Source organism: Drosophila arizonae, chromosome X (assembly GCF_054131065.1).
Source record: "Drosophila arizonae isolate 15081-1271.41 chromosome X, UAZ_ARI_1.0, whole genome shotgun sequence".
Lineage (NCBI taxonomy): Eukaryota > Metazoa > Arthropoda > Insecta > Diptera > Drosophilidae > Drosophila > Drosophila arizonae.
In genome coordinates, this window is record NC_142927.1 from 13,189,480 (window position 1) to 13,211,359 (window position 21,880).

Below are 21,880 nucleotides of genomic sequence, written 5' to 3' on the forward strand. Positions count from 1 at the left end.
CTATCGATAAGGCGCACTGCAAGATCTCGCTGCCAACACTGGTCAGTTGACTTTGAACAGTTAAGCCGGTCGGTTGGTCGCTTGGTTGGTTGGTCAGCGCAACGGAATAAAACAGGCGAAAGCAAGCCAATAGTATACGTCATTAACCGTTACAGTGCAAAGGCAGAAAAAACAAAAGAGCGCGCGTTGCAAACAATTTTGCTTTTTTATATGAATTCTGGAATTTTTTTTTTTGGTTAAGTTTTTTTGTTGTTGTTTGAAAGCAGATAAAAGTGTTTGGCGAATAAAAATGTATGAATGAATTTTTAGCGCGTTTTTAAATAGAAGCAGCTTGAATCACAATAATTAAAAAACATAAGGAAAAGGTGAGAAACCCGAGAAAACAACTGTTTATATTATTATTATTATTTATTTGTTGAAGCAAAGCGAAATCAGCGATAACAACAACAAGAACTACAACAAAAGCAGAACTGCAAATGTTATTTTTAGCTGAAAGAAAGAAAATAACTTTTTTGTTGCGGTTTTGCTCGATTGCTGTTTTGTTTTTAAATATTTGTTATTGTACAAAAAAAAAAAAAAAGAGAGAAATAAATAAAAATTATTACGATAAAATTCCGTTGTTCTGCTCGCTTGGCAAATTTCCGGGTTTGTTGACTTTGCCAGCTGCACGTTGTTGTTGTAGCTGTTTTTTATTTAAATTGAAATTGAAATTATTTATATAATAATTAAGAAAAAAATGAACATAAATGAATGAACATAAGTATATACATATACATATGCATATGTTTGTATATAATAGTTATAACTATTTATAGGCAAGCTTTTATTTTGAAGTGAGTTTCATACGAAATGATTAAAAATTGTGTTTGCATTATTTGTTTTTGTTGTAGCTGTCGTTTTGTTTTTGTTTTTCTGTTTTGTTTTTGCTGTTGGTAATTAATTTTTTTGCGCCATGTATTTTGTTGTTGTCAATTATAAAAAGCCGCGCGCGCGAAAGAGACAAAAAGCAATTTCCGCCTTAGCAGTGCGCGCAAACAAACGAAAGAAAGAAAAAATTATTTAAAAAACAAAAAATAATAAAACCATAATAAATATGCCCGCAAAATGAGCCAAGCCATTTGCAATTGACTTTTTTTTGTGTGCCATTGCTGTTTGTGTTTCTTGTTTTTATGTTACAACTTTAACTTTAATTATACAAAACAAAAAAGATGAAAACAAAACAAAAATTAAATTAAAATAAAAAAACGGCACGCAAAATTAAAATTGCAAATTGCCGCAGCTGCGCTGCCAGCGTACAACCAATCGCTGCTGCTACCTCTGCTAGTGCCGATGCTGTTGTCAGTTGCCTGTTTGTTTTTGTCCGCTGCTTTATTAGTTTTTTTTGTTTTCATAACGACATTCGTATGCGCGGCGTCCCAGTGTCCGCATTGACGTCGCCGCGAACGCAATTTCGAGTGCAAGCCGCTCTCTCTGCATGTGTGTGGGAGAGTTTTTAGTTGCGTATGTGTGTGTGTGTGTGTGTGTGCACACACATTTCAATTACATGCTGTTGACTCTCCAAATTTCAAGTTCACCCAAAGCTCAAATGGCAACAACAAAACGCCGTTAGGCAAAGTACGTATGTATGTATAAAAGGGAGAGATAGCGAGAGAGCGAGCTCGTGAGAGAGGGCAGACGGAGTTACAGTTGGTTCAGGCACAATAACAACAAACGTCCATGGTCAGGGACAAGTGTTTGTTGTTGGTGCTTTTGCCAAATTTGGCTAAACTTTGGACACATTTGTTAACGCAGACACCAACAAGTGTTTAAGCGCACACTAAGCCGCATTATTCATAAATAAGCAATCAACAATATACACCTTTGATAAATACAAACACACACACCTGCGTTAGCCTATCGGCTATGTGTGAAGAAAAAGGAGAGGAAAATAACTTGTTTAGGTTTTTGGTACGGTTGAGAAATGAAAATATGAAACATGTATATTGTTTCTTAGCGGGGTAATTGAAAGCTGTTGTTGCTTGTTCTTGTTGCAATGCCAGTTTAGAATTCTGTTCTGTTTATTTGCAATCAATCTCAGTTATATGTAAACATAGAGTCTTGGATGTCGCATTTGTTAAAGTTATCAAATTTATGATCCACGTAATCGCCAGAGATTCAATTCTATACATGTTTATACATACATACATGTTTATGTATGTATAAATAAATACAAAAAAGTGTAGATTCCCCCGAATGGTTTTTTGCTTCTTTAATTTTTTTTTTTGGGATTTTCGCAATAATTTTGCTGCGTATCAGAGTCGTATTTGTTTTTTGTTATTATTATTTTTTTATTGTATATAAGCATTTTATATTTATTTATTTTCTTCTATACCAATTTTTTTCAAACTCTGACGCTCTCTCTCTCACTCCCTCTGTCTCCCTCTCTTCGCTTCGCTGATATCAGCACTTATTTATAATTAAAAAAAAAAAAAAAAAAAAAAAAAAAAAAAAAAAAAAAAGCTGTAAGTGGGGACAACAAAATGGTGGGGAAAGAAGAAAAAGCTGAAAGAAAAAATAGTCAACAGCAAAGCAAATGCGAACGAATCGCATATAACAATAAATGTATATATTACAAAAATATATATATGTATATATTTATATATTTGTATATCTATATACAATACGATTTATGTGAACTCGAGTAAAAAGAAAACAATAATAAAAAAAAGAAACATGTTAGGCAAAATTTTTTTTGCTGATAACTCAAGGAAAAAAAAAAGAAAAAAACAAACATAAGCTGGAAATAAAGTAGGAGCGACTAGTAGGTTCCCTAGCTTGCTGGAGTTAAAAGCTTGGGGTTTTTTTTTACTAGCGTCGTACATTTTGAGCTACAGTTTTCTTAACATTTTGAAAAAACCTATTTAAAATAGTTTTATATTTGGTTCACAACTCAAATTATTAACCAGGATACGGTTTAATACAATAGAACTAGTTCCTAGTTTAAAGCTTAAAAAAAAAGAATATATGTGTATGTAAGCAATTGTAATTATCATGAACAGGGTATTAAAGCGTGTAAAAAAAAAAAACAACAAAAACTAAGCAACTCAAAAAAGAAAGACACAGAGAGAGAGGGAGAAAATGACAGAAGTAGAAGAAACGAAAGAATGAATGGTAGTGGAGCAAAAGCTAAAATCAAAGTCTCTGCGCCTTCACAGATAAAAAGCATGTACGAGCATATCCGTTGAATAGAAGCGAACCAAACAATAGAAATCGAATGGAAGCAAAAAGAAATAAAGAAAATCAAAAGAAATGAAACTGCGGCACAACAGCAAAAAACATACGCTGCGAACGGCCAACTCTGCTCGCACACCCACCGCCCGACCTCTGCGCCCACCCACTCACTCACAGAGCCGCTCTACCTCCACCGTCCCCTCACTCCAAGCCCAAGCAATTCGCCACTGCTATCAGCCGACAGAGGGCGCCTCTTAAAGATGGTCTATCTGAAAGTATAGAAAGAAGAAAAAACGATATATATTAGGCAGATATCTTGAGTGTGCGTGCGTGTGTGTGTGTGTGTGTATTAAATATATTACCTATGTATGTGTACATATTCTTATATATATCTATATTTGGTTGAATTTGAGTGAAAATGAAATAAAAATTATATCAAAAGCGAGAAAATAAAATAAAGGTATAAACGAGAGTGATTCGTAGTTATGAATCAGAGAACCTTTTGCGGTCGAATACTGTTTTTGTACTCCCTGTACATATAAAAGCAGCAGATGTCGGGGTGTATGCAGTGGTAAGATTATGAGCTACTCCAGAGGAATGTCAACTCAATAATGAAATTTGAAAAATCGAATTCTGCCAATTGCAATATTAAGTTACATATCTGAACGTCTATGTATTATACCAATACATTTGCACTATATTAGTATGACATACATTATTTGTGACAGCTTTTAATTGTTTTTTAATTATTTATTTTTATTTCTATTTTCATCTTTAGAATTTAAAGTTGTGTATAGGGTATTATCCAGTCAATCACTTTGAAGCCATTGCACAGTTTTTATTGTTTTTCAATATATATTTAACTATACATATATACATATATATGTATATATTTGCTTTCAATTTTTTGTTTTTTGTTTTTTTATTATTTTTATGGTTTTTCTTTAAATTTATACGTGTTTTTATTTCTGGCACCTCATGAAGGAGGTGTTTTTGTTTATATAATTTATATTTATGTACAAATGTATATATTTTTATAAATGCATTTCCGATACGAAGCGTTATTTTGGTTCCATTTGATTACTTTTTTATTTAATTATGAATTTCAATATCGAGAAACAATAAATTTATTTGTATCCACAAATTGAATTTATGCTTTTTGTAATGCAATTCAATTTTCTTTTGAATTGATTAAAATTGTATTTTTGTAATCTGATAAATGGGTCATAAAAATGCACATATATGTAGATACAGTTAATATTAGTACCATTATCAATTGGATAAACTTGTATAAGGTAAGGTACTTAAACTGTCTCAAAAAAAAAAACATATTAGTTCAGAATTTTCTTCAGGGAATTTCTTAAGACTCTGAATCAGGTAACACAAAGCTCCTGATACTACTAATTACAAAGCCACATGCCTCAAATTGGTTCACAAGTTCCAAACTAGTACAGAGGCAAATTTCTAAGTGGTCCAAATCGGTTCACTAGTTCACAGCTAGTTCAAATAATATTTGAAGTTCGAGTCCCGTTAGAAATGAATCAAAATAAAACCAACTTGGTTTAATTATCTGATATATACATATACCTACATACATAGCTAGTAGTGGGTTGAGCACAAACATATGCATAGAGTATATGGATACAAAAACTATATACCAACAAATACCATACATATTTATGTACCTACATATATCTTTGTATATACATATGGTTAATATAAAGCTGGCAAAGAAAATATTAAAAACAAGGCAAACATCGCTTGGAAAATAAAGTTGAGCAAAAAGCATTTAATTTATTTACCTCCTATCCTATCCACAGCGCCCCTCTTCACAGTGCCTTGCCACGCCTTCTTGCAAGCACACACAGACACACACACACAAACACAACGAACCTGACCGTTTGCGTTGCAGCTCTTAGTCCTTTGCCTCTTATGCTCCAAGCCCCTCCTCCCCCTCAACAATGTCCCAACGTCCCAACGTCAAGGCAAAAAAGTAGAAAAAACGGTATAAAAAAACATTTAAAAAAAATTTCGTTTTACTGTTGCTCGGTTTTTGCCTTTTTGGCGCGGACAGAAAACTATGAGCACAAAATGAAAAAGAAGCACAGAAAAAAGTTGCAACAAAAAAAAAAAAAAAAAAAAAAGCTGAGAAGGAAACGAAAAAAATGGAAATAAAATAAGAAAAAAAGCGAAACTGAAACTGAACTTTACATCAAGGCATGCAATGGGAGGAGGGCAGAAGAAGAAATCGCAGAAATGGGAACAACAGCAAAAACTTCATTTATACTTTGCACCGAACAAAATAACAAGTGGTCAGAGCGGGACAGAGAGAGAGAGAGAGAGAGAGAGAGAGAGTGAGAGAGACAAAGAGAGTGACAGAGAGAGGGAGAGGAAGTGAGAGAGAAAGAGAGAGAGCTGGAGTCAGCGCTGAGCACACTGCTTGTTATCTGTATACCCTGTAGTCAGTCAGCAAAGTGTGTCATACACAATTTGCTTAATAGACTGAATAATGTCTTGTGATCGAAAGCATTTAATGTTGATGCATCTGTGAGGTGTCTCATCGGTTAGGATGATGAACGTCTTACTCTTATACCATATGCTGTGAATATGCAATGATCAATCTAATGCACTGTGCAATAGAAATTGTTCATGTATGATGTTATCGAAATATGTGTAACACGTTATAGGATTACATCTAATGCTATAAACACTATCAATATTCCTTGAATAAAGCATATTTTAATAATATACTATATATGTTATCGATATGTTGAATATTGTGCATATTTAAATGATATATTATCGATAAATATATTATCGGGCTGTCGAGCTATCCATATATGCATTATATATTATATTTTTTAATAAACAACTTACATTAATATACGTTGCACTATTGATATACCCAGCATTATCGATAATTGATAGTTTCGATAAAATTATATGATGAAAGTGTTATTCATAACAAGCTTCTATGTATATACGCCATAGATTTTAGAGGATATATTGTAGTCGGACGGCACGCGAAACAGTTGCTCACCGATTTTTCATGCTTTTGTTGTTGTCCGTTCGAAAGGGGGGGACAAATTCTCTTTGTTGTTGTTGCATATTTTTTTTACTTACATATTATATAAGTCAGATATATGTATATAATAAACACATATGTAACACACGCCCACATAAGAAAGCGCAGAAAGCGGGGGGCAGAGACAGAGAGAGTATATATATATATATATATACATATGTGCACATGCATGTGTGTGTATGTGTGTGCATTGAGCTGCACATTACCTAAGGAATAAATCACTTGAATCGCCAGCTGAATCGGTTGACACTGTGAAACACAACTCAATATTCAATTTTGGCTTTTTTGTTAAATGGTGTAAAATCGGATGGGAAATGGGAAAATGCGGGAGGGGAAATCGTTGCGGTGCGGGACGATGTTGAAATTGAACTTGTTTTTTTGTATTTTCCCTCTTTTAAAGTGAACAAATATGCAATAAATTACAAAGAAAAAAATCAACAAAAAAAAAAAAAAAAAAAAAAAAAGATATAAATTGGCAAAAAATACAAAAAATTATCGTCATTTTCAAGGAGACACAGCAATGGGTAATTGCAAAATTCTCAGTTCGAACGCAGCTCGGCCATCATCATTATCGTCATCATCATCATCAGAAACAGCAACTGGGGCTTTTTTATTTCGTTTTTTTTTTTGTTTTTTAGTTTCTTTTGTTTTTGTGGTCCACTCTAATTTAGTTGTGAGTGTGTTTGTGTGTGTGTGTGTGTGTTTTTTTTTTGTGGCTCTGCTCTTGATTTGATGCCTCGGTTATTTTTATTTTTATATTATTTTGCTTATTTGACTTTTCGCAATTTATACAAAAGTTTTGGTGTATGAACACAAATTTCAGCTGAGACAGTTTTCGTTTGTCCTAGCTATCGATAAAATGGATCGATAAAGTGGAGACAGAGAAAATGAAGCAAACAGATACAGATACAGATACAGATAGAGATAGAGATACAAATAGAGATAGAGATACAGATACAGATACAGATACAGATACAGATACAGATACAGATACAGATACAGATACAGATACAGATACAGATACAGATACAGATACAGATACAGATACAGATACAGATACAGATACAGATACAGATACAGATACAGATACAGATACAGATACAGATACAGATACAGATACAGATACAGATACAGATACAGATACAGATACAGATACAGATACAGATACAGATACAGATACAGATACAGATACAGATACAGATACAGATACAGATACAGATACAGATACAGATACAGATACAGATACAGATACAGATACAGATACAGATACAGATACAGATACAGATACAGATACAGATACAGATACAGATACAGATACAGATACAGATACAGATACAGATACAGATACAGATACAGATACAGATACAGATACAGATACAGATACAGATACAGATACAGATACAGATACAGATACAGATACAGATACAGATACAGATACAGATACAGATACAGATACAGATACAGATACAGATACAGATACAGATACAAATACAGATACAGATACAGATACAGATACAGATACAGATACAGATACAGATACAGACACAGATACGGATACAGATACAGATACAGATACAGATACAGATACAGATACAGATACAGATACAGATACAGATACAGATACAGATACAGATACAGATACAGATAGAGATACAGATTAGGAATCACATAGTTACGAGTAGCTAGGCCTATCAGCTCATAGAGATATAAATAGCTTTTAGCTGTTGGCAGATATGGTTTAAAGTCCAGGGAATTCCTCTTTCGTTTCGTCAAGTAAACAAAGAAAGAGTTGCAAAAAGCCAAGAACAGGTCTTGGCAAAAACATCAACAAATCTAAGAGAACAGAACAAAAAGTCGCCAAGTAGCTATGCCGGCTCACCTCTAGACCCCGCTCAGCGGGCTCCGCCATAGAGTTTTTGTTTATGTTTTAATGTTGTTGGTTTTTTGTGCTTTTTGGGTTATAGATGGCCCGGCTGGCATTGTTATATTATGTTGGCGCTTTTTGCCTGATAGATTTTTGTATATACATATATAAAAATAATATTAAGTGTATATTAGGCGCAAAAACAAAAAGCGAAGCATTGACATAGACACACAATGAAGGCCAGAAGGCGGCAAAAAATGGGGGAGGCGGAGAGAGGACTGGGCGGGCCGGCACTTGCTAGGGGGCGTCTTGGCAATAATACAAAAAAATGAAAATGAAAAAAGAAATAAAAATAAAATAAAACAAAACAAAACAAACTTGGAGAAACCTCTCTCATATGAGTTAGAATCTGTGGCCGAGGCTAACGTACTTACTGATACAAGATACACGATACAAACACACACACACACATATATATATATACAAGCGCGCTGAGATGGGCAAAAAACGATGACAGTTTTCTTGATGAATGTGCGCGCTGCTTCCCGAAGTCGGAGACCACATAAAGCTTGCTGCTAAGCCCCAGCAACAGACCGCCCCGTCCGCCCTAGCTCTCCTTTGGCTGAGCTCTAGCTGCAGCTGAACGAAGCGAGTTTTTCCTATTTGTATCTGGCGAGCGTCTCTTTCGCTTTTCATTGCGCTCAACCATAGAGCCTACCTACCTGGCTGCCACCTGCATGTGGCTACCCCCGTGGCCCCACCCCACCCTGCAGATATCTGTATGCAGCTTTTCATTTTCTCGCTACGTTAGACGTTTTTCCTACTCTGTTTCCTTGGGCTCGCTGCAAGTGTTGCCTTTAAGTGCCTGGGTCTAAAAGAAATAGACAAAAACTAAAAAAAACGAAAAAAAAAAAATAGAAAAACCGCTCAGCCCAGCAATGCTTTTCGAGCAATTTACGAGGTTCCTTCTAGGGCTGAGATTAGAACTAGTCCACTTTTTGAGGCTTTTCTCGTTCGGTGTTTCTTATGTTGCATACATTGGGTAATGGATACTCAAACCCAAATAGACCAAAAATGTAAGAGTTGTTCTTATGGAACTCTTGAATACCTTCAGTTCGGGAAGAATCGGACATGCTTTTAGAGCTTGTTGAGCATTGACTAGAAATAGAGCAGCAATTAGGCTTCTGGATCATATCAGATATGGGAATATTCATTATAATTAAACAATATCTCTTTCTCATTTCTCTTATCTATTTATATCTCTATCTCTTTCTCATTTCTCTTCTCTATTTATGTATATCTTTATCTCTATCTCTATCTCTATCTCTATCTCTATCTCTATCTCTATCTCTATCTCTATCTCTATCTCTATCTCTATCTCTATCTCTATCTCTATCTCTATCTCTATCTCTATCTCTATCTCTATCTCTATCTCTATCTCTATCTCTATCTCTATCTCTATCTCTATCTCTATCTCTATCTCTATCTCTATCTCTATCTCTATCTCTATCTCTATCTCTATCTCTATTTCTATCTCTATCTCTATCTCTATCTCTATCTCTATCTCTATTTCATTCGCATTCAGAATTGTAGTTCTACAACATTATTTATCATTATCTTTCTCTTTATTTCTCAATTCTTACCATACTTATTCTTATTCTCTGTATCATTCTCTTTCCTGTGTCTTTCTCAATTTCTCTCTTCTCTCATACCATTCTCATTCTAAGTTCTCAACTCCTCAAAGTATTGTCGATTATAGAAATCTGATATGTTTCCAGAGGATATGCGCTGTTATTTGTATTTCGTAAATCTTGTCAATGCTTAAGTTCCTTAAGAAGTCTGGTTCTTTAGAGTCCTACTCTATTCATCTCAAGTCCTGTTCAAAGTCTTTCTCGCTTGCCTGCTGCCCACTGCCACCCCCTTGCGCTACTGTCCTGGCCGACGACAGCGGGGACTTGGATCCAGGTTCAGCTACCTAAGATTACATCGAGGCTGGCCGTAGCAGATACATTTGTATCTGTATCTGCATCTGTGTGTGCGCCAAACTGGACGCTGTTGCTGCTGTTGTTGTTGTTGTTGTTGTTGTTGTTGCTAGTGTGTCTGGAAATTATTAGATTTTGTGTCAGCAAAACAACAACAACAACAGCAACGACAATAAGAATACCAAAGTGGAAGCTGCATAAGTCAACACAGCAGCTCGAAAGACTTGAAAAAAAAAATGGAAAAAAGATAAATAAATGAAAAATAAAAAATAAATAAAAACGACAGCAAAAGCGGAAGGCGAATGCACTTGGACTTGGCGAACAACAGCAACAACAAAACAAAAAAGAGTGACAACAACAACAACAATAGCGGCACCAACAACAATAGTTGTAGAGCATCGTAAAGTCGCAAGTTGCTGCTTGAGCTCCAGGTTTTTTTTTGCTTTTAGTTTTGTTGTTGTTGTTTTTTTTTTTTTTTTTTTTTTTTTTTTTTAAAGTTATTTTGCTGCAGCTTGTTGCAGTTGCATTTGCCGCCGCCACTGCTTCTGCTGCTGCTGCTGCTGCTGCTGATGTTGTTGTTGTTGTTGTTCTTGCTGTTCTTTTGAAAACATTTTATGATGTTGCTTAAAGTCGCTGCAGCAAAAGGTGGCATGCGTATCTACCTCTGTCTCTGCCGCAGCAGCTTCTACAGCTCTGCAGTTGGCACCGAACGATGTTGCAGTTGCAGCTAGACAAGCCATAGAGATGGGCAGAGCTCTGGACTCCTTAACTCTGTAAATATATATAGGAATATATATATATTCTCTATTTGATCTATTTGATAATCAAAATTTCACTGGCTTGATATTCGCGTCGTCATAGATATATCTACTTAATTAGATATTAGTATAAAATGATGATACAATCAAACTGGAGGCAATCATCGCATAGCTTGGATCAGTTTAATATGTAATTGTAATTAGAAATTTATATATGTATATATTTGAAGCTGAATTCTGAATTACTGAAAATCTCTAAAGAAAATCTTTAGAGCAAGTGTTCATACATAGTTGAAAAGCTCGAACTGAAATTGTTGAATATCATGTTTATATTATGATATTAATATAGTCTAACATACATATTATATTATATTGCTGTATTATTTTATTGTTGCATTTTTAAATGAATCATTTCCTATATTCTTATATTATTCCAATGTTATTCTAATTCAAATTTGAGCTTAAGGTTTCCTATGTTGAGCATGTTTTTAAGAGTTATTTGGTTCTATTCCTTGATCAATCTCTTAAAAGACACAAATTAAATGAGCCTTGTTTAGACTAAATAGAATTTAATAGAATTTCTAGATGTTTTTTTTTTTTTTTTAGTTTTAAGCAAACGTGCAACACATTTAGTAAACTCATCCAATAACTAGATCTATAGTTATTCCAGTAAATAATTCAATAGTATTTCATTTAGAGGTCTGCTCAAGTCAACGTATCTTAGGCACGACACGAACTGACACGCGCTCATCTCTAATTGGCTGAGTGTATGTGTTATTGCAGTTGGCTCCCACTTGCAGTTGTTGCTGTTGTTGTCACTGTTGTTGTTGTTAGCTAGACTTGATCTTGGACTTCAATTTGAAGTCGAGAACTCTTTGGGCATCTCTGCGCCTGCGTGCGCAGTTCCTTGGCCTAGGCAGCTCTTGACAGCCTCCACACACACACGCACACGCACACACACACACACACACAGTCTTTTCTTATTTATTTATTTATTTGTATTTTATTTTATTTGGTTGTTTTGCATTCTGAAAGCCCAAAAAACGGGGTCTGAAAGCATTTAGGAACTGCGTGGATTGCAATTTACTGAGTGTAGGGATTTTTTCAGTTTTTTTTTTGTGTTTTCTTTTCATATATATATATAATTTTTTTTTTGGGTGGTTCGGGTCTGCTTATACTATTAGCAATATGAGACAATAAAGAAATAAAAAATACTAATAAAGAAAACAATTTTAGCTGCAATTTGCCAAATATGTATACAAAGGCGAAGCATTTGGATTCTATTTCTGTGAATCGATTTCAAATGAGTTTTTGTTTTCTTCTCTCTGCTTATTTATTATTTTGGGTGGTTTATTTGGATTTCGTTAATAAAACTCTATAAAAGCTTCTTTTTTTTTGTGTTTGTTTGGAGGAAGAGAGTTGAAAAGGGGAATGCTGGCAAATTAAAGAGATAGAAAAGGGAAAATAGGAAACGAAGGAGCAGATAGGCCAAGGGAGATACCCAGGAGGAAAGATTAGAGATAGGGCGAGGCAGGGACTGGCTGAGATAGATGGCATAAGAATTAGATAAAGACAGAAAGCAAAAAACTGAGAGAAGAGAGAGAGAGGGAGAGTGAAAGAGAGAAATGTCTTGCTTTCGGTTACATGTTCATGTAACTCTTTCTCTCTCTTTCCCTATCTCTCTATCTCTATGGTATATTCTTCCCCTTTAACCCACTCTATCGCCTTTAAAAATAGTTTTGCTGACTAAGCCTTTTCAAGTTCCCTGATAGTAATCGCATCAAGCTATGTCTTTTGGTTATCTATATATATATATATGGTTATCTACATATAAATATAACGGAAGTTTAAAATTCATCGTCTTTAAGGAGAAACATTGTGGCTATCTATTTTTGTTCTATCGAGTATTTTATTCTTTGAAAAGGAAAAAATCTTGGTAAATTCTTTGTAGTTTATTCAGTTGCAGCTGAGTCGAGGGAAATAGCTATCTAAGTATACGATATATATGTATGTATGTATACATATATGCATCTGTATTTATATAGCCATCCTATGTTGCGTATATTTTATCTATACATAAAAATTCTGAAAATTGAAGATACTTTTCGCTTTGCTTGGTTTTTTATTCATTTGTTGTTTTTGCTTTTCATTTCCACTTTTGTCATTTCGTAGCGCTGTGGCGCCCCTGCAACTGCGAACCTTCGGCCCCTCCGAGCTCCCCCCGTCCACACTTCATGTGTCCCTTTTGCTGCTCCACGTTAGCACATAAATTTATATTACAGTTTTTTGCTTTGTATGATAAAGAAACAAAAGCATAAAAACGTTTCGAAAAAAAGAAGGAAAGAAAAAAGTAAATGAAAACAACAACAAAATAATACAACAAAAAAGAAAAAAAAAAAAAAAAAACAGCCAACCAGCGTACAACAAAAATGACAACAACAACAACAACGACGACGACGACGACGACGTTAAAAAATTATACAAATTACAAAAGCATCTGGAAAAAGAAAGAAAATTGCGATGGCAGAGGGAAAAACGGATTTTTACATTCCACTTACATATATATAAATATATGTGCAAACACATACATACATATATATATGTGTGTGTGTGTGTTCGGGTATATAGCATACATATGTATATGAGCTGGCTATTATTTACTTGTCCTGCATTCGGTGCAAATTTGTGCAGGTGTGTCGTCTCAATCAATAGGATTAGTATGATGTAACGAAAGCTATCAATCATGCATATCATGTATATCAATCATGGCATGACTATCTTTAATCAAACGTAGTAGGAAATGATTGACTGATTGCCTACATATGAATAGTGCATCAATTAGTCATCAATCATGATGTACACGCCATGCAGATACACTGAATAGACTGAATTCCTAACTAAGAGTATGTAAATATTATTGTAGTGATATGTGGTACACATGCATTTATATGATATGTGCTATCACCATTCATCAATCACCTACTGTGTAAAGCTCTAGAATTAGCATATAAGGATGATACGCCATATCCTATACACCCTTGGAGCTTCAAAAGTTTTGAAATTGATTCCAGCAATCAATTTATATCATCATCTACTTAGATATATATCTTATCCATAGATCTACTATTTCCTGTGTACCTGTATATCAAATTGACTTAACTCTATTTCTAACAATCATAATGTAACGCTCGAATACACATGTATCTAGTAACTGTTACATGTACAAGTTCTACATTTTATACAATACTGTATGTAGTATGTCTATCGCTGGCCATAAGTATCACTCAATCCTGATTGAAAGCTCATGCAACTGTGTATCAAAACGAACAGCCTACGATTTGCCATGATGTAGATTCATTTCTGACACTAAAAAGCTTTTTGATATCTATTTTCTTTATTAGCCTTTCAAATCGCTTGCTTTAAAAAGCTCTCAATTATGATGCACTAGTAAACTTTAATTAAAACTAGCTTTGGTTCGGTTGAGCTTTTGATTTTTCAAAATCTTTGAAGAGAAACTCCAAGCGGACAAGAAAATGTAAATTCTTAGCATTCTTTTGTATTCTGATGCGATCAAATCGTGATGTGTGAATAAATTTGATTGAAATTCTGCTTACTTTACTTTCTGCGGCTTTAGTTTTATGAAGCTTACGTTTTTCCTTGATAATTAATTCATTTCAATCATAAAGGGAAGCTTTTATGCAAGATTTTTATTTTTTTACATTTGTTTGCTTAAGCGGAGCTTTTGATTTCGTTCGCTCTGCTTTCTTCAGCTCTCGGACGTGGACATTTCAATAATGCAACAAAGTCCAGCCAGGAACTGAAAGGGGGGGGAGGGAAGGCTTGAATCAAAATTAATAGCACTGAAGTATACACTCGCATATACGTAAATACCCATACATATATAAAGAATTCCATATAAATAAATTTATATATTTCAATATATATATATGTATGTATGTATGTATATATGTATATGGGAAACTGTGTACCTTTCATTTAAGTTGACATAAAAATCGATATTTAAAAAAAAAGGATAAAATTGCGCAAAAAAAACATAAAAAACCGTCAAGTAAAAAATTACAGCTTAAAAAAGCTGGCAACAACAACAACAAGCGCAGCAACAAAAGAGCGGAGAAAGACAGAAAATGAAAATAATAATAATAAAAATAAGCAAAAAAAAAAAAAAAAAAGAAAGAAAAAAGAACTCAACGGTCGTTATGCTTTTTCCGCTTTTGCCATGTTCTCTGGCGCTTTTTGTGTTTTTATTTATTTATTTTTATTTTTCTTTCTTTTTTTTTTTTTTGCTGCTGCTGCTGTTGCTGCCGCAGTCGACGTCGCTGCTGCTGCTGCTGTTGCTGTTGTTGCTAACTTTTTTTTTTTTTCATTTTCCGCTCGCAACCTTTTTGCGTCATGGCCCTACCGTAGCGCGCTCCTCTCTCCCTGCCTCACCGTCCCGCTCTCGCCCTCTCTCCTGCTCCCGTTCTCTCCGTGGGCGCTGCTCTCTCCCTTCTACCCCATCCTCCCCATCCGTCGCTTACGTTCATGAAGCCAACGACGTTTCTTGCCTTACAGTTGGAAAAAGGAAAGAAAAAAAAAAAACAAAATACAAAACAAAAAAAAGGATGAAAAAGCTTTTCCAAGCAAGTCGCCAATTGGAATACACTCACCTAATTTAAACTCTCTTCTAGTCTAGATTGGATCGGAATAAAGTAGATCGTAGCTAATATGTTCTATATTACTTAGTGCATTTATTCTAGCTATTCGCTCTCTCTCTCTTCCTCTCTCTATTACTATCTCTCTGGCTCGATCTCTCTATTGCGATATCTCTTCTTCGATGTCTCTCTCCCTCTCTTACTCTATATGTTTCGCTATCTCTGTCTCTTTCTCACTCGTACAACTTTTCTCCTCTCTCTCTATGTGGCTGTCTTTATTCTTCCCTCTCTCTTCCTCTTTCTCGCCCTCTCTCTCTTTCTCTTTCTCTTTCTCTCTATCTCTATCGCTCTCCCACTCTCTCAATATCCTCCTCCACCGTCACAATCTCCCTCTCTTTCTATCTTCCTCCCAATCTCTTGCTATCTTCGTCTCTATCCATCACACTTCCTCGAACTCTTAGCCTCCCTGCATCTCCTATAAAAGACAATAGCCAGTTTATTCCGTCAACTATTTCAGCGTGTATATACCCTACAGGTAGGGAAACATAACGTTCAACATAATTAAAATGGTCACATGGTTAGAGTATAATAACAGAAAACAGGAACACAAAAAAAAAAAAAAAAATACAAAAAAAAAAATTGAAGAAAATACTAAAAAAAATGTTATAAAAAAACGAGACGTAAAAAAGCGAAATCCAAAGAAGACGAAAAATGTGATAAAAACTGAAAAATATTTTCCATGAGAAAAACCAAAAGAAGTGGAGAAGGCAATGCCATTCGCTTTCTCTCTCTCCCTCTTTCTCTCAGTGTGTGTGTGTGGGGGGGCCTTGAGTTCAAGTTGGGTTCGTTTGAGGTTGGGGTTGTTTAAAGGACCGGGGGTTGGAGGTGGCTTGGCGCCGTACGTTCGTTGTGGGGGCAGTGCTTGGGCGGCAAAAATATACTACAATAAAACATGTATTTTTTATATGCCATTCTTTTTGCGCTCTCGTTGTAAATTTTTGCGTTCTTTTTATTTTGTTATATATATATATATACATATATATATATATGTATGCATGCACATATACATATATCGTGTATACCTTCATATATATGTATGTATATATATATTTCTTTTTTTAAGGAGCTGAAATGTGTAACGGCTCATATAAAGTGTATGTTTGTGTGTGTGTGTGTGTGTGTGTGTGTGTGTGTGTGTTGGGATCAAAAACCCTTTGCTGCAAAAGCAGTTGGCCAAATGTGTTTCCTTCTTGTGGGTGGCCGGACATTGGGTATTTTTGTCTTCTTCTTCTTCTATTTCTATTTTCTTCCTTAAGCACACGCATTTATAAGTATATAAAAAAATAGATGTATATATATATATATTTATATACATACATCTGTCTATATCTCTTGTCTTCTATATGCTGCACTTTTCACAAATTCCTTTATGTGCCAGCTTTGCTTCATCTGTTCTTCTTCTTCTTCTTCACTCGATTCTTTGCGTCAATTTCTTTTCGAAATTAAATAGTGAAGCGCAATTTTTGTTTTTGTTGCTGTTTGTTTTTAATGTTGAGAACTATTTTTTTTTTGTGTTTGTGACCCGCAGGGGATGTCCTAATGGCCTGGCTGGCTGTGCTCATTTGGGTCTAGTTCTTTAGATACCCTGTAATTCTGTATTTTATACTCTATATTTTCTATTTTCTATTTTATTTTTTCCTATGTTATATTTTATGTTCTGTATTTTATATTTTATATATCTTTTTTATATTTCATCTATTAAATTTTATATAAAATTGTTTATAATATATATTTTATATTTTATACTTTATATTGTATAATTTATTTCTTATATTCTTTATTTGACATTTCATTTTTTATAGAAAATAATATTTAATAATAATATTTACAGCATATCATTTAGTTGAGCAGTCTTTGGCTTTCTCTCAACTTTGCGGTTGGCTGTGTGTCCTTTATTTCCTGTGTGTGTGTGTGTGAGAGTGTGTGTTGGCATGCTTTCCACTTAAAGTTGGACAGAAATAACAGCAGCAAAAGCAAAGTCTTGTTTTATATATTTTTTTTTACCCCTACAATAAAAATATTATGAAAAAATTTGAAGAAATATGCTGAGAACCTTCCCAAAATAAAACACAAAAAAAAAAGGGTTCAATTTGTAAAAGTGAAAGAGGGCTTAAAATTCCTCAAATTTATAGCTCCGCTTTTATAACATAACTACTTACTTATACACATATAAACATATACATATAAACAAATTATAGAACTATCCGTATAACTATGCTATACTATATATACAAATGCTATATATACAAATACTATCCGTATAAATATAAGTATAAATAAATAAATATACAGTTATAAATATATGTAAATGTTATATACATATATATCACATTAATATGCTTAGATACAGTTATATACTATGGATGATTTTTGGCGTTAGTTTTTCTTTATTTGTTTTCAATGAACTATTGACCTATAAATAGCAACAATTACTGGAAATCGCCAAGTTCTTTAGCCCGTCATCATCTTGTTGTTCTTATGGTTGTCGAATTGCTTTGGCGGCATTTCCAAATAATTTCAGATTGTTTATTGATGTTTCTTTTTTTTTTTTTATATATATACGCAATGTGAAACTGATGGGATTTGTGGTTTTTCCATTTGTTTAGATTATTGAGCAACGGAGCCATTCGAATCGTTCACGATGCTGCCGCAGCAATATTGCCTGCGCTGGAAGTACCATCATAGCAATCTGCAGACGATGTTCTCGCAGCTGCTGGACCGCGGATGCTTCTGCGATGTGACGCTCGCCTGCGAGGGCCAATTGATAAGGGCCCATCGTGTGGTGCTCTGTGCGTGCAGCACCTTCTTCGACTCGGTGCTGTCGAACTATGCCAGCGAACGTGATCCGATCATCATCATGAAGGATGTCACCTTCGCCGAGGTCAAGTGTCTCATCGAGTTCATGTACAAGGGCGAGATCAATGTGGAGCATGTGAGTCGCGCTCGAGCCACATATAGCCATGGCTATAGCTCTCTGTTTGCAGGCCAGCTTGCCCTCGCTGCTGAAGACCGCTGACGATCTGAAGATCAAGGGCCTCGCCGAGGTTACCTGGCGCGATGACGACGATGGGCCGCCACCTCCGATGCCGGCTGCCGAGTTCCATTCGCCTCCACGCAGTCTGGCTGAGAGCTATGGCCACGATCTGGTAAATCAGCAGGCGGCGCATCTACAACCGCAGCTCTCGCTCGCACACAGCGATCGGGAACGGGAAAGGGAACGTGAACGTGAACGTGACCGTGAACGTGAACGTGAACGCCATTCGCCAGCGGGTCTGGATAATGTCTTGGGTCTGAATGCCGGCACTCGGTTGCCCGATTTGACGCCCCTGCCCAGTGCCAGCGCTGGCTTGGACTGCCCAGCGACCGTCTCGGATCCGTTTCTGGGACCCAAACGCAAACGGGGACGTCCTCCGCTGGATGACACATACGATGTATTCAATGTGTAAGCTTCATTCTTCAAGCATGATTGATTTGATTGACTGAATTTGTATGAATATATAAACCCTATATAACGAGTCTTGGGCAGAGAGTATAGGCAATGTGTGAGTGTCTAACTGACTGAATGACCATATTCAGATTAGGCTAAAGGTTAAAGCTTAAACAGGAGTATATATATAATGTAGGACATCCTATAAATATACATATCTAGTTAGTATGCTGCATAGCTGTCGCTAGGGTCTATTGAATGTGATTGCTCTATCCATCTATCTATCTATCTAGCTATCTATATATTTATCTATCTGTCTATCTATATATCCATCTATCTATCTATATATACACATGCCCAAAATCTACTACTCAGTGTGTGAGCTCTTGTTAGGACTAGTTGACACTCTCTGAGCTATAATCTGAGAAGATATAAAGCTATGTAATATATACATTATAGACAATGTTATTTCAATTCGAAAGGCAGACTGCTCGAGTTGCTTATTTCCACATGTGTTTGTTGATTGTTAGCTCAGCCAGTTGGACTGTTTACAGTTGAATGTTCATGTATCTCCTGCAGCTGGCAAGACATACATATACTTCTATATATATGTACATACATATATCTATATTGCGCTCAAAGTTCATGTGAGCTGAGTGCTCGTCCGATTGTCCGATGATCCGATCTAACTACATACTTGAAATTTGTGAGAGTGAATCTTGTGAGAGTTTTTTGGTTGATTGCGCGCTTTGATTTCGGGATTTTCGGTAACCCATTTTGGTTTTATTTTCTCGGCGTTTCGTTTACCTCTCTGCAGTCGCAAGCTGGCTCAATATGCTGCAAATTTGGAGCCGGCACAGCGCGCATATTTGGAGTCGACGCGTCCCTTTGTTGAGGAAACGTTGCCAGTAGCACATTCCGCCGCATTGGCGTCGCCGCCTGCTGCCTGCCCGCCCAAGCAGCGCCAGCGTCTGCGCCAGCAGCAGCAGCAGCAGCAACAACAGTCGACGCCAGCACAAATGGAGTTGGGGGAGCGCGAATTGGACGCAACACAGGATTGGGCCAAAGAGTCAAGCCCCAAGCTAAGCGATGTGGAGCTAAAGACAGAGCTGGAGCTGAGCAACGATGCGAGCACTATGCAGGCAACAACAACAACAACAGCAGCAGCAGGAGCCGCTGCCACTGCGCCGCTCTCCAGCTCCGTCAAGAAGCTGGGGGAGAAGCCCGTCGAGCGACGCGAGCGTCATGGCAAGCTGCGTCATGCCACGCGTCGGCTTTACGGCGAACATGAAAAGTCCGCCGAGAAGAAGCGCACAACAGCAGCGGCAAGCGAGTCGCCGGCAGTGGATCAGCTGACATCACCCGAGCCGGGTGACCTGCGGGCGAGCGCGGCCGATGTCGATGTCATTGCTGACGGCGACGCCAACGCCGACGCATTGCCAAAGCCCGTCGAGGAGATCGAGAATGAGCATTTGGTGGCAAATCGAGCCGATTCGCCAGCTCTGCTGCCGGCTGGCGGCTTTGGTGGCAAGTACTTGATCAACGATCATGGCATGCTAATGGCCCACGATTTTGCGCCCAATGCGGTGGCCAGCGCCGCAGTTGCGGCCGCTGCGGCAGCGGCAGCTGTTGCTGTTGCCACAGCCAATGGCGGCGGCGGCAGCGGCAGCGGCAACAACAACAACAGCAGCAGCAGCAACAACAACAATGCGTCTGCAAGTGGCGTCGAGCATGCCGGCGACTATGCCGAGGTCAAGCTGGAGGATTACGATGCAGCCGAACTGCGGCTAACCAACGAGGAGCTAACCCAGTGGCAGGATGTCATCAAAATGGATGACTATTTGGCCAAGGGGCGACGTCCACAGTTCTGGGAGGAGCCATTCACCAAGCGCGTGAGTACATCCAACACTTGTCCAGTGGCAGAGCTTATCTAATGTCTCTTACATCTCTTACAGGTACTTGATGCCATCAAAAACAAAAGACTTGAAATGAAGAAGGCGGCTCGCATCTTGGGTGTCTCCTATGGCACGCTCTACGGTCGCTATCGCGAGGTCTACGGCTGTCTGAAGCATCCCTATAGGTATATTATTTTGTATATATATATTTATATGTTATATATATATATATTTACTTTTTCCTTATTACGACAGCGGCACCACTTTCCGCAATTCCGTCGCCTCCTCCGCAGGCAGCCAGCTGTCGGTGCAGCCGCGATTCGATCTGAGTTTCCGCAGCAGCAACGTTTTACCCACCCCACTGGGTAAGCATATACAAATATCCATCCATCCACCATCGTATATATTACTAATTATCACATTTTCCACCTTTGCAGAGCTGGGCAAGCTGCGGCAAAAGGATCTCAGTGAGCTCTGGACACGTCCGCAGATATGAAAACCAACGAAGCTGTTGAAAAATCTCAAACGTCGGCCCAGATTGATCTAAACTTAGTGTTAAGCACAATTTCAATAGGCTAATATACTTATGGTCTATATACCCACAACACAAACAAACAAAAAAACATTCAACAAAAAGACAGTTAAGTTAAGCGTGAGGCTAGTTTAAGATAATCGAAAGGAAAAAAAAAAATATGAAGAAAATATTTTAAGATTTCCTCATCATTTTCTGCATGTTATAAAACTGTTTGAATATATATAAATATATATAAATCCATATATACATACACTTCTATATATATATATATATATATGTATAGTGTGTATTGTATTAGAGTGGTATTATCTAACATTCAATGTGAGTGAAGTAGCTATTTTGTGTCAGTAGTGAAATTTAAATACAATTTAAATTAGTTTTTCAAAAATATAACTTAATGGGGATACAAAAA

At 36.6% G+C, this 21,880-nt stretch overlaps 1 protein-coding gene across 2 annotated transcripts; it reads left to right on the forward strand.

Annotated features, from left to right (window-relative positions):
• Window positions 1-32: 32 nt before the first annotated feature.
• On the forward strand, window positions 33-21,788 carry LOC108619686 (uncharacterized). 2 transcript variants are annotated; one of them, XM_089475254.1, is made up of 7 exons: window positions 33-365; window positions 18,218-18,543; window positions 18,596-19,053; window positions 19,856-20,930; window positions 20,994-21,118; window positions 21,189-21,298; window positions 21,371-21,788. In XM_089475254.1, the coding sequence occupies exons 2-7, from the start codon at window positions 18,253-18,255 to the stop codon at window positions 21,427-21,429; spliced, it is 2,118 nt and encodes a 705-aa protein (XP_089331380.1). In that variant the 5' UTR covers window positions 33-365; window positions 18,218-18,252; the 3' UTR covers window positions 21,430-21,788. The 2 variants fall into 2 exon arrangements, with proteins under 2 accessions (XP_089331380.1, XP_089331381.1); XM_089475255.1 differs by lacking the exon at window positions 33-365 and adding an exon at window positions 381-1,614.
• The last annotated feature ends 92 nt before the right edge of the window (window positions 21,789-21,880 follow it).